The sequence below is a fragment of the Diadema antillarum genome, unplaced genomic scaffold (assembly GCF_040938485.1).
Source record: "Diadema antillarum isolate AM-2024a unplaced genomic scaffold, OU_Dant_1.0 seq00001591_RagTag, whole genome shotgun sequence".
NCBI classification, from domain to species: Eukaryota; Metazoa; Echinodermata; class Echinoidea; order Diadematoida; family Diadematidae; genus Diadema; species Diadema antillarum.
Window position 1 is genome coordinate 287480 of NW_027272308.1, and position 19202 is coordinate 306681.

The window sequence follows — 19202 nt, forward strand, 5'->3', positions numbered from 1 at the left end:
TTCAAAAGCTCGTCGGAGTGCCCGCGCCGGCTCTCTCGATCTCGCCTTGCCCACGTTGCGTGAGATATCACGCAACGCTATCACCTCTATGAAAAAACGGTGTTGTACACGTACAATGTACATGTACAATACATCCTGCATCTGCATGCTGTGCATGCGCTCTGCGTTCAGTAAATGGCGCCATCTTCAGTTTGATGCCTTGCAAAACTGGGCGTGTGAATATTGAATACAAAACAAGAGAGAGAATGTGCAACGTAACACGGATAAAGCAACGAAACCGCAAGATCGACAGATGCTGTGTTGATGGAGCATCATCCGAACCGTATAGCATGATAAAGAGAACATACATTCTAACGTGATTTCCACTTTCCGTTTGCCGAGATATGTCTACCACGAAAGGTAAGGCTAATAAAAGTGAAAGCTCAATTGTTTCCTTGGTTTAAGACGGAGCGACTGGACTGGTCACTTGCACTGCACTGCCACTGGTGATCGAGGGCATCACTTGCATCACTTTCGTCCAGGGCCTCTGGGGTTGGATATCTCGATAGTAGCATCTGTTAGGCGTGTGTCGAGTGCGGGAACAATGGCTTTTTTTCACATGCAACATGATATCGTATGTTGTCTGGCTGGTGCATGGCATTTCTCGCTACGAGCAAGACCCCAATGCCTGTAGTGCCAGTGGTGGACCACTAAAAGTCTTTCCATAATAATCTCAGAATCATAGAATGGCCAAAGTCGCTGATAGTCATTGACATTGTATTTTACTCATATGTATACATTTAATGTTAGCTAGAAATATCAGACTTTCAAAGTAAAGAGTTCGCTATTGGGTAAAGTAAAATCCATTTTGTCTCTCAAGTCTCTCAGATGTTGGTCTTTGAATATGAGCAAACAGTCTTGAAACAGACCTCTGCAGGGGCAGATCCAGGAATTCTGTGAAGGGGGGGGGGGTTGCATGCACCCCCATTTTTTCTTTTTATTTCTTAGCTGTACCTGCTGCACAACCCCCCCCCCCCCCCCCCCCACATCCGCCACTGTACTGACACTGGTTTAGGCACTGGTTCCAGCAACACTTGTCTGTATTTACCTGAGCAAATAAATGTTTCTTACCTTGCTGCCTGTGTTTTTCATTATGTTATATAAATAGCAATGTTGGTATGTGTATAGCTCTACACTTGGCATACAATAGACGCTGGACTGACTGACTCGCAAATTCTACCGAAAAACATGGAATGGCATTGGCGTCGACAATTTGTGTTGCAAATTGGCAGGCAAAAAGAAAAAGCAAATTTGAGAGACATTTAATATAAGATGATTGATTCAGCTCAATATATTACTAGTAGAATCTATACATACAAATAATCAAGCACATTTGTGATAAATCCAATTTACAATTGGCTTAAAGATTTTATGTACAGGTGTTATGAGGCTTTGATTATCATTAAATTTGACTGTGTACATAAGAATTTTCAAAGTTGTCATTTTATATCATGCATTTTGATTATTGATCATTATATATGAACAACACAATTTAAACTGATCCTTTCAGTTCTGTAACTGCTAATCAGTCTTTGAAATACCAATAGATAAAGGAATAATAAATGTGACATTTTTCATATTTAGCAAACCTTGTGATGTGTAAAAATTAATTCATCTACCCTCCAGCCTGATTCACTTTTTAAATTACCATTGTTAATTCTAAATTCCAGAGAACATTCCAAGGACAGACATATCTACTGTAGAGGGTTGTGCAAATATGTACAAATAGATACAGTTAAAACTAGAATTTTGTTGTTACATTTGTATGCAGTATCCTACTACTGCTGCAAATGTGACCTTATGCGCAAAGTGGCACAAATGAGAACAGAGATGGGTGTACAGTACTACAGAACTATGAATTTCATCCTAAGTTTGAAAAAAAGAAAAGAATCTAGTCTTGAAAGAGATTTAAGTCGGGACAAACATAAATTCAAAAGTTTGACAGTATCGGTATCTTGAACAACACAATTAAATGCCACCAAATGTGCCCCATCATTGAAGCATAGTGCAGATATTTCAGGAGTTGGTTTATAGTGTCCGTACCATTATTTTATTCTGAGTAGTGTCAAGGATTGCTGCTGACTATGAAAAGCATTCAAAGCCAACATTTATCAATGAACTTGGCAGAAGTTCTAACCAAACTTAGTGTCTTTTAAGAACTTTGTGTCAGGAAATTTAGTGCATTTGTGTGTGTGTGTGTGTGTGTGTCTTTTTGTTTTCTTGTTTTTTGTTTTGTTTTATAGCTGCAGCGATACATGTAGGACAGAAGGCTTAAATTACATTGCATGATGCCTTTTTGTTATTGATCAAAGGCAGTGTACTGACTTTTGATCTTCAAGTGTGCAGACATTAAAATAACCATCAGTCAAATTGCTAAATTTACATTGACTTGTTGCATGTTCAAATGTAATTTGACTAAATTCCTGATTTCCTTGATCACACAATGTTCCTTTCACAACAATAGATCTTTTGAAGTACATTTGTACTATGTAGAAGTAGGGATTTCCCCTACTTAACCCATAACATAGAGGACTAGTCCCGAGTATTCTTATGGGAAATGCATGCTACACTTATGTACAAGATCAGCGTGTCCTCAGCTGTATCAATATAGCAAAGTACTTTGATGTGAACAGCAGCTGGGTCAGTTAAATAATGAGCACTGTGTGGTATGACAGACATCTGTAGTATCTCCTGGGTCTTTTATATTTTTGTGATTTAGACAACTTATTAAAAGATGGCATTCTTGATATATAAAAGTGTAATATTTCAGTTGTATTTATTTCTTGTTGCCTTCAGTGTAATGAATGCCAATTGATGCATGAAGTTGAGAATATTGTATTGAATCATACATCAAACATTTCCATAAAATATTGAACAAAAAACAACTAATGTGTTAAGATTTTAAATGCAATAACAGTATAAAAAAATATAAATTAAGATCTCTATAGACATTAATTGAAAGAATATATTTCTTTATGGATTCTCAGTTTAGCATTCATATAGCAAATTAAAATGAAAGAGTTCTGTACTAGTTAAGTTAATTTCCATATAATTAGCTTGATCATACCTGGAGATAAACAACATTATATATACTGAAATAAACTAATGATTAATAGGGAAAGTACATTGTAAGTGTGAACTGAAAAAAGAAAAGAAGGAAAAAAAAATGTTTACATTGTAGGTTTGCCTGATCCAAGTCATCCTTCACAAAATATCAAAGTAATGCTTAGACACACGCACACACAAATCTGTCCAAAATCCAGTACCCATGCCTGTGATGATAACCTGTCATTTAAAGGCCAAAGACCACTGTCTTTACTGGGATGTGTTTTTATTTTGTTTCTGTTTTTGTCCCCGCCGAACGAGTTCGAGCAGGGGACTATGAAGCGGGCTCCGTACGTGTGTGTGTCCGTGTGTCCGTGTGTATGTCCGTGTGTCCGTGTGTGCGTCCGTGTGTGATCAAAATCTTCAATTTGCTACTTCTCTGTCATTTATGAGCCGATTTTGATTCTGTTTGCTTTATATGATAGCACTACGTGGGAGCTTTGAAACTTCTACACAGAATTTCAGTTGTGACCTTTGGCCTTGACCTTTGACCTATATTTTACATTTTGCTACAAAATGCTACTGTATACGCTATAATTTTCGCGTACATAAATTTTCGCGAATTGCCGCTGTCACACATTTTCGCGAGTGGTTAAATTCGCGATTGAGGGACCAGAGAAAATATGAAGTGGCAAAGAAAGTGTAAATTTTCAACTTACTAGCAAATAAGAATGATACTAGTTATACACTGCATGAAAAAAACTTACCAAACTCTGCGAACTAGTAAGTTAGAATTCAATATTTTTGAAGTGGTTAAGTCCATCGCATTAGATTTCTGACGAGTGGTCCCCCTGCGATAATGGATTGCTCTCTACAGTATTCGTAAGTAGACGTGGACGTGTGTAAACAAGCTTAGCCAGTATTGTCTGTTCGGTAAGCCGTGACATGGTATGCTAGTACTGAAATGTTCGTATCATCAAGGCAAGGGATTCATTTTGGAAGGTAATAATTTCGCGTGTTGTTAATTTCGCGAATAGCTCCCGACTCGCGAAATTCGCGAAAATAAAACCCCCGCGAAATATATAGCGTATACAGTACTCCTTTGCCATTTCTAACCCGATTTTGATTCCGTTTGCTTTATGTGATGGCACTAGTTGAGGGCTTCAAAACTTCTACACAGAATTTTGACCTTTGACTTCTTTGACCTTTGACCTTGATTTTTTTACCTGTATTGTACATTTTGCTACAAAATGCTAACTCCTTCGCCATTTCTAACCCGATTTCGATTCCGTTTGCTTTATGTGATGGCACTAGGTGAGGGCTTCAAAACTTGTACACAGAATTTTGACCTTTGACTTCTTTGACCTTGATTTTTGACCTATATTGTACATTGGCTACAAAATGCTACTCCTTCGCCATTTCTAACCTGATTTCGATTCCGTTTGCTTTATGTGATGGCACTAGGTAAGGGCTTCAAAACTTCTACACAGAATTTTGACCTTTGACTTCTTTGACCTTTGACCTTGATTTTTGACCTATATTGTACATTTTGCTACAAAATGCTACTCCTTCGCCATTTCTAACCCGATTTCGATTCTGTTTGCTTCATGTGATGGCACTAGGTGAGGGCTTCAAAACTTCTACACAGAATTTTGACCTTTGACTTCTTTGACCTTTGCCCTTGATTTTTGACCTATATTGTACAATGGCTACAAAATGCAACTCCTTCGCCATTTCTAACCCGATTTCGATTCTGTTTGCTTCATGTGATGGCACTAGGTGAGGGCTTCAAAACTTCTACACAGAATTTTGACCTTTGACTTCTTTGACCTTGATTTTTGACCTATATTGTACATTTTGCTACAAAATGCTACTTCCGGCGGGGACATATATTATGCACCGCGTAATTTCTACTTTTCCTTGTTTTTGTTTTTGTTTTTTCATGTTTGGCCGTGTATTTAACTGTTCTGTTCTTATACAAAATTGAATCTCAGCACATCAGCTGGATTTATGGGTACTGCATACAAAGTACATTCTGATCTACAGATCTGTACTTCATCATTTTGAACAAAATGTAATGGTGTCATGAAAAATAATTGATACAAGGGCTCACATGCCTAAGGGCAACAGTAAAATACTTACTTTTGTGAGCCCTAGCCCATGTATTGCTTCCCAGTTTATACTTTATGTCTGACATAAACTGTGTATTGTGTTATTGTATCAATTGTGTTATTTCCATGTGATTGTACAATTGTGTATGTTATGTTATTGTTATTGTAATTCTCATTTGGCTGAATACATAATAATAATAATAATAATAATGATATCAATTATAATATTAATAGTAATAATAATAATAATAATGATAATGATAATAAGAATAATAAGAATAATATTAATAATAATTAAATAATTGATAATTAATATGTACAAGAAGCTGGATGGACAGAGTAGCCAATAATATCACTTTCATGCCTTTCTTATATGAAATGTATTCTTTGACTGATCACCCAGTGAGAATGTTTTTCTGATTTAAATGTTTGGTTGAAAATCCTCGAATCAGTTACAAGTTAAGTGTCAATTATTTAATGAACTTTAATAAAGGATGCGTACAAGTGCTGCTCAAGAGCACTGGGTTCATTTACCTAGAACTGTTGTTTTCACATAGAAGTTGTAAAAAGAAAAAAAAAATGGATCTAAACTCTCTTGGCATTTACAGAGTTAGGCTCAAATTTTTTATTATGTGATTTAAATATTTTGATTTCTATGAAGAGTCTTGGCTAGTATTGGCTAAGATCTTCATTCTACCACACATCAAACTTCAAATTACAATGGTGATATCAATCCTGATATTATGTTGCCTTTTATGGATTTAAAAAGAAAAAAGGAAATTGGTGAAAACCTGGGGGAAAATTAGACACACAAAAATGGTTATGAACTGTTAAAGTTTAGAACACATTACAAATTGGCAACACTGTGTGATGTGCAGGATATTTTGAGCAGCTCTCCATTCTGTATGTCTTTGACGTTTTCTCCTGTAGATGTGTCTGACTGTCCCATCTGTGCGGCCTGCCGACAGAGGATCAGCGACGCGGAGTACGTGCAGGCACTGGACAGTGACTGGCATACACTCTGCTTTACGTGAGTGTCAAAAAGCAAGGAATTGTACCGTAAATCTGGTGTCCAGTTGTAGATTCTGGATGAGAATTTAAAGGGAATGAAACCTAGAATACACATTTGTAAATGTACAATATGCATTGATGCAGCAATATCTAAAAAAAGAAAAACGAAAAAAAAAATCAGCAAAGTTTCAGGAAAATCAGACAATCTGTTAAAATTTTTAAAGTTTCTGTGCAACCATTGCTGGATGAGAAGACCACTGCCGTTCATACAGTGTACATGTATCATCACATACAATGTGTATCATGTACAATGGTATAAAGAAAATAAAAAAGAGAATTCCACAAAATTCTGTTTTTTTAATGAAAAAATACGTACATTTTCTTTACTTTTGGCTGACATATAAAGAGTAACATTATTCCCGTTACTTTCTGAAAGTGGGAGTCAAGTGCTCTTCCATTATTCTAGAAAGTGAAAATTTGTTTAAGTTTCTTAACATTGTCTTTATATTGTCCATATTGTGACATCACAAAGTGTAGGCCCGATTAAGTAGTCTTCTCATTCAACAATGGCAGCACCAAAACTTATACTGTAAAACAAGATATTTTCGCGTCATGACATTTTTGCCAATTAAAGCCGACAGCCTTTTTCGCGGCATGGAATTTTCGTGAGTTGCCTGGTAAACATTCGATGCATATATATTGTAGACCAGAACTTTTGTGTGCATTTTAATTTCGCAAGAGCCAAGATTGGCGAAATTAAAATGCACGCAAACATTCCTCATTTTACAGTAGTTTTACCCAAAAAAAATTTATAACTTTTGAACGGATTGTCTAAGAAGTAAATTTCCTTAAATTTTGCTGCTGTGTACAACTTGATATTGCTGCATTCTCTCAATTAAAATACGTATATTTGGGTTTGGCATTTTCCTTTTTAAAGCTCAACCAGCTGTGATCCTCCATATTCTGTAGCTGAATGTACTTTCTGTACCTGAGCCCTGTTTACATGGTAGTTTTGGGTGACCCATTATTGTGTCACCACATCACTTTTCGTTTCAGTTCCCCAAACTGTATTGATTGTAAATGTGCAATTGTATCAAATCATGTCATCCAGATATGATTAGATTAGAATACATCACCAGGATTAGTTGACTGTGATATAATCAGATTTTGACAATAGAATCTACCAGAAATTATCAAAGAAGGACCAATAAATGTGTGTGAAATTAAGCCTGATGGTATCAAACGGAAAGACAAATTCAGTCAGTATGTGAAATTAATCTCCAGTCTTCAATTCCAGCAATAGGGAAGTACAGACGTATAGTGTGAAAACTTAAGTATACGGTATGGGAACTGTTTGTACTTCAAATTCCTTTTAATAGGCGCATTCTTTTAGGATTCATTTCTTCACTTTAGGCAGCCTTCTTATCAGCCAGAGTTCAGTATCTATAGTAAGATTGTTCCGACATGAATTTCAATTTGCAAAGTGCAATTTCCACAGCTATAACTTCAAGACTATCAAATAATTGATGGCCTGATGGTGTTGTTTCTTTAGCAGTATGCTCGGAACATGCATGCCACTCCAATGCACTGACTATGTGATTCTATGGCATAACAATTGTTTTTTTTAAAATGGTTCTGTATTGAATAGTAAAGTCGCAGCGTGGAAATAAATGATGCATTCCCTCCTTTGGTCTGTACTGATCGCAAATTGTCCGTGACGTTGATCGATGGCACATGACTTGAGAATCACTTAGCCCAGGCATGCATCGTAGGAGCTCTATCGGTCCACCAGTTGTCGCAGCCTGTCACAAGAGTAATGCATGCTGGCACAATTCTAGGCAATAACTCAGCTGCTTGAGGCGGAAAATGAAGAGTTAAAGGGTCACTGTGCAAGGCGACTTAGTTTGCAGATTCTACATTGTAGCTCTTGATTATACCCCCCCCCCCCCCCATATGAAATTTGTCATGTTGGACTACTCGGCAGTTATGAATGTGTCGTAGATGTTTTCCATGCATTTGCTTTTAATTGATAAACCTAGCGCTACTAAGGAGGTACATGTGAATGTTTGATTGTCAGCATTGCCAGTCTGTCTGTCTGTTTGAAAAATGGTAATTCAAAGTTTTGAATGGATTTGGATGAAATTTTCAGGAAAACTTGACAATAATGCAAGAAAGAGATGATTACATTTTGGTAATGATATGGATCACTGTCTGGATCCAGGAATTTTCATTTTTATATTTTATTTTTTAAAGGATTCATATCACAGAGCCAACAAATAAGAATAAGTCGCCGCCCCACAACAAAGTCGCCGCCTCTGCCGAAGGCAAAGGCCTTTGCAGGACAAAACCACCTTAAACTATACTAGTTTTCGACATTGAGGGCATGAATATCCTGAATACACTGTAGCAAAATAGTACGGGCAGAGGGTCTGGAAGCCAGACTAAATTTGGTACCGTACCGCATTTGGCCCAGGTTGCGTTTACAGTGAGAAAAGGCCGGGCTGCCGCCGAGACTACCTCCAGAGCTTGGCCGATTTTGGTACCGCATTTGGCCTTTTGCGCGTTTACAGTGAATGGAAGGCCGGGCTTGGCCGCGGCAGAGCCCGGCCCTTTCACTCACTGTAAATGGAGTCTGAGTGCTTTTCTAGTTTTCTTCTGGTATCTTATGTTTGGCCACACTGAAGTCTGGGTTATATACTTGTATTTTATGTAATAATACAGCATACAATGTACACATTTATATTTAGGTAAATGAGTTCACACACAACAATCCATTTTCTGCAATGTACAATGTGTATGTGAAGTTTCTGAGATACTACTGGTACTATTAAACCCATCACTTCCCAGAAACCACATCATTCGATGGTTGAAATGGTGAACAACAGCAGTTTAATGCTATTTATTGTTGGTTTCGTGAGGTGCAGTATTTTTTTCTCTCTCTTGAGAGCCCTTTGTTGTTGATTATATTGTAATTGTTTGTTTCAGTTTCAGAATTTTCAAAGCCTCTTTAGTATTGCTATTAAAATTTATGATGGTTCTTATAGCAACACAGTTTATGAGTCTGAGGTTAAAGGTCCTGCTGTTTCTCTTTCAAATTGGATCATGATACTTGAACACATTGCTGTCACTGGACAGCATCACTGATAAAATGCAATTCATGATGCTGTTGAACATCTGTATGCTTTAGAATATTAATATCCATTTAACTCCAAGTATCTTGCTGAAAATGAAGTTTGTAAACTTTGAAATTTGCTTTTCCTTAATGAGTGCATTCAAATTAGTCAACACGTATACATGTAAAAAAAAATATATATATATATCATTAGACTAAAGACTCAAATACACAAAGCATAGACTGAGATACATGTATTGTATGTTATTGAACCTTTGGCACATGATGAATGTTTAATATGTTAATATTTTTGACATGTCCCCTCAAACAGACTAGCAAGTTGATGTATGACTAGATACTGCATGATATAATGTTATTGTTTTATGTTGAATATTTCAAGATGAAATGTTTGAGATCACCTTTTTGTGTCTGAATACTTGAACAGAAAGTTAGTCACAGTTTTATGCATCGTTTGACAATACAGATTGTAGCAAGTGGCTATACAGTGTAGACCATGCAATCTTTAGTTTTGTGTGTGTGTGCTCAAAATTGTTTGTCGTTTTTGTATATTGCACTTTATGTTAACCTATTGAGGATGAGTCCCAAGTATACTCGGGCAGGTGTCTATTGGAAATGCATGTTATAGCAAAATCATCCCGTCCTCAACGGGTTAATAGTGAATGATCACACACACACACACACACACACACACACACACACAGATTTCACTGACTAGAAATTTCTTGGTTGAACAACTGAAAAAGGATGAAATTTCAGCCTTTACAGTCATATGAAGGTACATTGTACACACATATGTACATTTGTATCTAGTCTTCTAGCTGTATTTGAAATGTAATAAGCCATGCAGTTTATGTGTTTAATTTATTGTTTCAAAAAGTCAACTTACAATTGTAGCAAAATTTCAGAAATCAGTGGATTGCTTTATAGTCACATTGGCAGGTGGAATTTCAGAGTATTTGAAGTTCATGCCAAGTTGATGCTCTCTAGAACCAGCACAGGCCTGCAGATGGATGTCATAGAAAGTACTGTTCACAAAGCTGTCCAACAGGTACATACTGCGCAAGAGTGAGACTCGGATGCAGTGAATTTTAGTGAATGCTACAATGTACCATGTACAGTACAGTATACATGATTTTCACAGTCAAGGGCTTATAATGCTTGGGATACTCTAAAACAAGTGCCAGAGACTCCAACTCTCCCGCTTTCGATGGGAGATCTCCCGCCGAAAGCCTATTTTTGCAAAATCTCCCGTTCTCCCGCTTGAGTATTAATTTCTCCCGCCCTGGCTCTGTGTCTCCCGTTGGAAAGGATTTCTTACTTTATATTGCCATTGTATGTTGAAAGATACAAGTTGTAGGCCTTAGATAGCATGAGAGAGCATCTTGGACCCTAGAGCGTCCAGGGCCCTTAACCCGTTGAGGACGGTTTGATTTTGCTACTTCCCACAGACACCTGCCCGAGTATACTCGGGACTCGTCCTCAACGGGTTAAGCGGGCCCTGGACCCCAGCCGCAAGAAACTTCACGCTTCACGCTTCACGCTCATGATGTGCGCGAGACACACATCAACTTGGAGTCTCCCATTTTCTAGGGGTGTCATGCGGGAGAATCTCCAGATCAGAAGGTGCTTGGGGTTGGAGTCTCTGAAGTGCTGAGTTGTAGTCATACGATGTGTACGTTTGTCGGCACATGACTACACAAGTAATCAACATGGTCTGAAAGTACCCATTAAGTTTCACTTCTTTTTCTTCCTGTATATCTTGCCTCTCCCCCCCCCCCCCCCCCCCCCCCCCCCCCCAATCCCAGTCTGTCATTTGTTTTAGTGTTGATTGCCATCAGGTGATAATTGGTTTAGATTAGAACAGGTTTGAAGACTGATAGTGTTTCAAGACCCAATTCAAAACATGTTGAGAAACTCCCATCACAGTGGTCTGTTTGGCAAATATAAACTGTGGTTGTACAAAAAAAGAGCTAAGGCAAACACAGAAGCAGTGAATCAGCTTACGATTGTGCCTGATCCAGAGGGCAGTGTTGTGTCTGTAAACATTCCGAAATTCTCGGTTTTATTTTCTGATCCGTGTGTGTCAGTGCTGAATTTCGCAGTACTGAGAGACAAGTACCATTCATTTCTTGAGGAACCAGACAGTGAGAACACACAGGCACCAAGCATAGTAAAGATGCACCTGTGGGTGCATTTATTTCTATGAGGAATTGTTTGACCATGGTGTCATAACTCTAGTGTACCATACAGTGTACATGCGGATGGTTGTGTGGATCAGTTTCAGAGGATTTTACCTAAAGTATTCTCGTGTGGGGTATGGAGGCAGTAAATGATTGTCATCTTCTGTCTTGCGAATGCGGAAAAGCAACAGGTGCTACAAGGTAAGGGAAAAGTACAGCGTAAAATGTATGTGCATGAGGTACAAATGTCTAACGTAGATCTACCTAAAAGTCCTCTTGGTGCAAACTTGTCATTTTCTTTGTTACCAACATATTGATTGCATTTGAATGTAATTTCATGTCTCTTCTTGAGAAATCACAGGATCCACCTTGAAATTCTGCCATAATTTCATCGAGGTATTCCCTTGGGTGGGCTACACCATAAAAGTATTCCAAATCAGCGTTATTGGATGGTATGCTGTGTGGGTAACAGAATTTTGGATGCCCAGTGCTATAATATATTTATTCAAAGTATTAAAGAGAAATTATGAAAAAAGCCTTGTTTAATGATCACCAGTGCAAATTACCAGTTAATGATTTTTTTATAGCGAATTGCCAACATCTTTCACAAGAGAGTAATAATTAAACTGTGCCAATGATAATATGCATTTGTAATTGGTACAATGTAGAAGTGATGTTTACATACATCTCTGTTTTAATATTAGTCTTATATTTGTCTGATAAGATGACAAATTCTAGAAAAGAATATTTGTGTATTGAGGAGGAATATAATGCATGCTGGAATGAGAGAGAAAAAAATACCATTGCAACTAGTGTACTTCTCACAGTGCCCACTTTTCAACATGTAGCTCTTTTGTTTGGAGTGCATGCAATGAAGGAAGTGCTATTAAACTCTCTACACTGTATTCACTGTGATAAACAACACAAGGTGATAAAAGTAGATGCCATTAAATGCATTATTTCAAGGCAAACCTCTGCTACCATATTTCATATGGATATGTAGGGCCTATTAAGACATGCATTTAAGAAAATGATTTTATGGGGATTTCTGTCACAGAGGCAGTGACAAACTTGACTTCTTTTCTCCATCTTGAAAGCAAACAATCTATTGACCCGTCTTATCTGCACTGACTGTAATCTTGTCAAATCTGACAATCAGTAATAAAAGTTTCATCAAAATGGGAAATAAAACATGTCATTTACAATTGGAATTTTATATTTTACTTGACATCAATGGTGCATTTATTGTCCCAGGTCCCCATATAGGTACAATTGTATTACTGCAAACAAGACACTGCTCGTCATTGCTGTTGCTCCTGACTGGGTAAAGTGCACAATTTAAACCCTCTTATGATGTCATCAAACCATAAACAAGTGACCCTAGGTGTTAGCATCGGTCTTTCCAGGTTTTTGCAAGTTTTTTGGCAACATTTTTTACCAGTTTTAGACCTCTTCAGTTTCAAAACACTGTATAGCTTTAAATGTTGGCCATAACTCTAAAGAGAGCTACCAAAATAAGAAGGAAAGATATATATTCTGTTGTTTTTGTGATGAGCCAGATATAAATTGTACTTTGTCAATGCATCAAAATACAAAAGGCATGATACTGAATTCCCGCCCATCATGACTGAAATAGACACTAGATACAAATTGTATGTGATATTCACAAGGGCTGAAGCTGCTAAGTAGCCATGGAATGAAAAAAAATACATATAATTTCCGTTTGTAGAGCATACAATCTTTGTAGCCTCAAATTGGGAACAATGGGCTTATTTTACTTAGTTTACCATGTTCATTTAAATGTGCCACTCATATTGAAGATGACAGTAGGATCTATTGTACGGCATTAGCTTTTTGAAATGGTTGTGTAACAAAAGTTTCATCAGAATGGATGCATGCTTGCTGCAGTAAAAAAAAAGGTAAAGGGATGTCAAAGCAAGTGCTTCATTACTTCCCTCTGTTGAATTAAAAACATGCACATGTTCCCAGTTTTAGCTGCCCTTTACAGAGACAGCTTCCTCTCAACCCTTTGGCCCGAATTCACGAAGATGGTACAAATGAAACCATGGTTTAAACCATGGACAAAAACCATGGAGCGCCAAGTGTCACAAGGAATATTTCGTGACAAAATTGGTCATTTCGTCGACAAAATGACCGTTTCGTTAACGAAATTATTATTTCGTGGACGAAATGTTCATTTAGCTACAAAATGTTATTTCGTTACAAAATGATAATTTCATCGACGAAATGACTGATTTCGTAACGAAATATTCCATGCGACACTTGGCGCTCCATGGATTTTGTCCATGGTTTAAGCCATGGTTTCATTTGTACCACCTTCGTGAATTCGGGCCTCAGTGTGCTTTGAGTGCTGAATGGCCCAGAAATCCCTATGTATAGCAGGGCTTGACATTATAGCAGTGGCCTGGTGGCCAGGGGCCACTGGAAACTGGTATCGGGCCACCAAATTTATCTTTCCATGGCACGATTGGGCAACTAAGATGCAAAATAGATTGTTACTTTTGCTTTTATTTCGGGCCACTAAAATTTCAGATTCAAAGATTTAAAGGGATGGTACAGTATATGGAGATTAGAATTGGGCTTTTAACTTTTTGCGAGATACATGTACATGTACCAAGGAAGCACTTATGAAATAGTACAGGGCATACCCTTTTAAGAGGAATTCAAAGTTTATTTGATACAAATCGGGTTTGGAATGACTGACACATCCAAAAACAAAGTAAAATAAAGCGATTGTACTCTCTAAAAAAAATTGGGTGAAAATATTCACTCTTTAAGGAGTGAATACAAAAAAGAGTGAATTTAGAGTGAAATTGGAGTGAATTTTGAGTGAAAATGTTCATTTTCACTCATTTTGGAGTGACCTCAGGGATCACTCGAAGATTTTGGAGTGATCCCTGAGGTCACTCCGAAACGAGTGAAAATGAACATTTTCACTCAAAATTCACTCCAATTTTACTCTAAATTCACTCTTTTTTGTATTCACTCCTTTAAGAGTGAATATTTTCACTCGATTTTTTTTAGAGAGTAATAAAATGTGGGTCCCACACTTTATCAGAAATGCTCTGTTTTGGATATCTCAGCCATTTCAAAACCAATTTTCATCAAATAAATGTTGAATTCCTCATGAAATTACATGCTCTTTCATATTTCATAAGAGGTTTCTCATTATCTCACTGGCCCAAATGTAAGAAACATGAAATTAGGTCTCAACCAAAACCATATGATCCCTTTAAGTGATCCGAATGAGCCACCAGACCCCCCCCCCCCCAAAAAAAAAAAAAAAAAAAAATTAGCATTGAGCCCAGCTCATAGCGAGAGTGGCTTGAATAAAACTTTACATCTTGCCAGTGCTTGTTTTTGTGTGTGTGTGTGTTTTTTTAATTCTGCTCAAAGAGCGGCAGCCCGTTTATTGCATTAGTAATGCAATGCTTTCCAGTGGGTTTGATTAAAAAATACAGAGACGAAGATTTGGAATTGCAAAATGGGGGGGGGGGATTGAGGGTGGTATAGGAAATAAATTTATACTGACAGAGAAAAGTGTGTACATGCAGAGACTCCAGCTCTCCCGTTTTCGACGGGAGATCTCCCGCCGAAAACCCATCTTTGCAAAATCTCCCGTTCTCCCGCTTATGATTTAATTTCTCCCGCCCTGGCTCTGTGTCTCCTGTTGGAAAGGATTTCTTACTTATTGCTATCGTATGTTGACAAAATAAGCCTTAGATAGCACCAGAGAGCATCTAGAACCATGGGAATTTTGCGCTTCGCACGTTATCAACTTGGAATCTCCCATTTGCTAGGGGTTTCAGGTGGGAGAATCTCCAGATCAGAAGGTGCTTTGGGTTGGAGTCTCTGTACATGTGGTTGCAACCTCAGGTTTATCAGGATTAGATGTGAACAGAGTCATGTGAGCCAATGAAAACATGGAAGAGTATTGTACAATTTTCTGACTTTTGAATTATGTCTTGTTTTAATAGTAAAGCTTCACCATACATTTACCATGTAAATCAATTTGCCATCTTTTTGGTAAGACCATACACTTGTAATAACTACTCATTACTTCCCACTTATATGACATTTTGTGTGTAGAATTTCCTGTAGTATTTACTCTGTCTGCAGTGGTTTGTTAATACACGATCTACTCTTTCTGTAAAGAAATGTTCTGCCCAACTGTGCCCAAGATGTGCAAATTTTATGACATTTGATTTTCACACATATTTTAACATGGATGATGTGGCCTCTTGCATGCAGACCTGTTTCCATTATGAAAGACCTGTCTCTTTTATTTTCATTTCATTTTTACCTTCTTTTTATGAGAAGAAATGAACATAGAGACAGTTTTTCTGTTATTCATACATGTATTTCACCAATTTTACCCTTATTTATATGAATCTGGTGCTTGTATTTTATTGATTTGATTTAATTCAAAACAATTTTCCCCATATTTATAAACTAATATCTCCTTTGGAATGTTGTCGATCACTCTGTAAATGCCATGACATTCAGATTGCGACACTTGCTCATGAAAATTTCAGTTTATGTGGCAACTCCCCCAAAATACCTCAAAACAATCCCAGATGAGGCAGAAGGGGTATCAGCAAAAGGGGGTGTCTATTGTTCACTGCCAGGACTGATAGGGTGTTTTTTCTTGAAATTTGACAACCATGTGTGGAAGCTGAATACGAAGAGCTTCCTTCAAATGCCATATGGCAGGAACTGATGAAGTGGCCTCCTAAAAGAGAGATTAGGGACCACCTTTAACATTTTCCATTAGTTGCCGCCAGACTCTATGTCTCATCGGAAGATGCTACAGATTGTAAGTCGACTCATTAATCTTCTCCTCATGAAATTTCTTTTCAACACTCGGAGGACTCTATTAAAAGACTCCAGGTTTAGGGCCCGTAGATTGGAAAGAGATATTTTATGGTTCTTGCCATCAAATTAATACCTGAGAAAAATGTTACGTCAATGTTTTCATGAATTGGGATTGCCATAAGAGAAAAGTGACAGTTAGGAGTAGAAACGAATGAGGCAAAATTGATGTTCCCCTTTCAGGTGCAATAGTATGTTTCAAATTTATGATTGTATGCACTTAGAGATGCTGACATGTAAATATGGTGAACAGACTACCCACAGTGTATAAACCTATATAACAAGTAAATATAAGCCCACAAGCTTTTAAAAGTAAGGTATTACACAGACATTTCATGATTACTGGAACCATGAAGGTGAGAGTTATTTGTAAAAATTGATACATATGTATTTATGCAGCTGTGCATGAAGACATTGCATAGAGATGTTTGTAGAAGTTCTTGTCAACTATAGTAAAATACCTTACCAGTAGTTGTAAACATATTAAACATGTGTGTGTACACCTTTCATTTATGATAAAGATGTCCATCATGATCAGTATTGAGTGTGAGTATCATGATACTGATCATCTTCTAACTTTTGACCTACCGGTAAATTGTTCATGACTTACCATTTACACGTTTGTACATAGAATACCATAGTTCATTTATTGTGACTTTTATTGTTTGCTGACGCACTATTGTTACGGCCAAACTCCGGAGATCACAAGGGACTTCTTGTAATTTATACTGTTTACCCTGGCATTGTGTGGAAGCGTACCCCTACAATTGTATATCTAATGAAATTTTCTACCTTCCATCTGTTTGTGCTTGGAGCAGCTGTAGCCAGTGCAAGCAGCGCCTGTCGTCATGGTACCATGAGAGGGACAAGAAGCTGTACTGCCAGAAGGACTACTGGGCCAAGTTTGGGGAATCCTGCCAGGGGTGCGGTCAACTCATTGCTGGTCCAGTTATGGTAAGGTGGACGCAAGAAGGCTATAGGTACAGCAGTACCTCACTTCTTCCTTTTAGAAGTACGTAGTATTCAAGCAGTATCAATAGTTGTTATTGTTTAAATTGCTGATGACGGTCATATTGATCATAATGACAACAATGCTGGTGCCGATAGCAACGACGGCGACAGTGACGATCTAGATGATGATTATGAAAACAGCAGTGATGAGAACAATGGTAATGATGGTAATAAAAGTAATTATAGAATGGGTAGCGAGAATCCTGCGATCTGATTGGTCGAGAGTTATGTGTTGATTTTTACTGGCCGCACGCTACGTATGCTGAGTCACCGTGGTAAACATGTTATCGCGCACTTGTAGCAAGAGTACGCGTACTTGTAACAAAGGTTTGCGCACTAAGCAAGCGTTCGCGCACTCAGGTTGGCCATGCGTCCAGTAAATACTGATGCATGGCTGGCCGTGCGTCCAGTAAAAACTGATGCATGCTTGTTTACGGCAAGCCAAAAGGAAATGCATCCAGTAATTTTGTCATCGGGTAACACGATAGAAAAATGGGTTTTTGACAAGAAAATTACCCATTCTATAAATCAGATGACGCACATGTCTTTTCGTGCGTCAGTCGGAATATAGTGTGCATGCGGTAACTATGGAATTTAGCCTAAACCCACTCGGCTTCGCCTCGTGGGTTAAGCATTCCATAGTTACCTTATGCACACAATTCCGACTGACGCACTCAGACCTGTGCGTCATTTGTATATAGGAACATTGACGATAAACAGTAATGATCATAGTTCAAGTGATAATCACAATTATAATGCCAGTTATAATGATGATAATGATAATTATTAATGACATATAGTGTTGCAGCCAGGCAGCCATTTTATGGTGAATAGAAGCTGAGTGCAACAGCAGCAACCAACTTTTTACCAAATGGTCATTTATGTACATACACCTACATTTGCAGAGGAGAAAGTATTTGATTCATTGACTTGCTCAGGGACAAAAGGCGCAAACCCACAACCTTCTTGTTGAAAGCCCAGTTAATAGCAATCCACTCCCTGTACAAGTACATCATTGATATGTCTTATGATGTATCTGACTGACAAAAAGTAAGTCCACTCACACACTACTCTTTTAAAGCATTTTGATAATTATTTTCAACCCCACTTTGTCATGGTATCATATCTAGACAATATCAAAGAATCTATATAGGGCCAGTGTAGGACCATACCGCTTCAATTTTTTGAAGAAAGATTGTTTGACAACTGTGCCTTTAAATATGAAACTTGTAGGGGAAAAAAATTCAGTATTCTCATCAGTGCTTGTTTTTCAAATTTGCTGTATTAGACACAGGCAAAGGGTAATGATGAGCTTGACTTCGACAGCAATGCCATTACACATGTCAGGACCCTGTAACACAAAACTTAGCAATCAATCGCTAATCACAGCAATCTCTCAAGCTCTCCTAATGCTCCGTTCTGATTGGGCAATTTAGAATGGCAATTCATTGCTAAATTTTGTGTCACAAGGTATTCTTTTTGAGAGTAATCATCCGACACTTGCTTTTTCACTATGTCTGTGAAATGTCATACCAACCCCTGCACAAGTACAGAAGAGTGCAAGTGTGATTTTAAAGAAAAAATAAAAAAATGTCAGTCTGTGTGAGGTACAGATTAGCTTGTGGATACATGCACACACATGTCACAATTTTGTAAATCAGCAATGTTAACCTTGTTTGTCTGATTCATCAGGGAAATAATGAGGGGCAATGGATTTTGTCAGCAAAAATTGATGAGCAACACGCATGACGTTCCCTGGTTAATCTTATTGGACGACAG

At 37.7% G+C, this 19202-nt stretch overlaps 1 protein-coding gene across 1 annotated transcript in view; it reads left to right on the plus strand.

The window, feature by feature from the left end:
• Window positions 1–278: 278 nt before the first annotated feature.
• The window catches only part of LOC139710954 (LIM domain kinase 1-like), a 110913-nt gene continuing 91989 nt past the window's right edge, over window positions 279–19202 (plus strand). The window contains exons 1-3 of the mRNA XM_071622875.1: window positions 279–399; window positions 6126–6225; window positions 17231–17366. Coding sequence (XP_071478976.1) covers window positions 384–399; window positions 6126–6225; window positions 17231–17366 — 252 coding nt within the window. The 5' untranslated portion in view covers window positions 279–383. The remainder of the gene's footprint in view (window positions 400–6125; window positions 6226–17230; window positions 17367–19202) is intronic.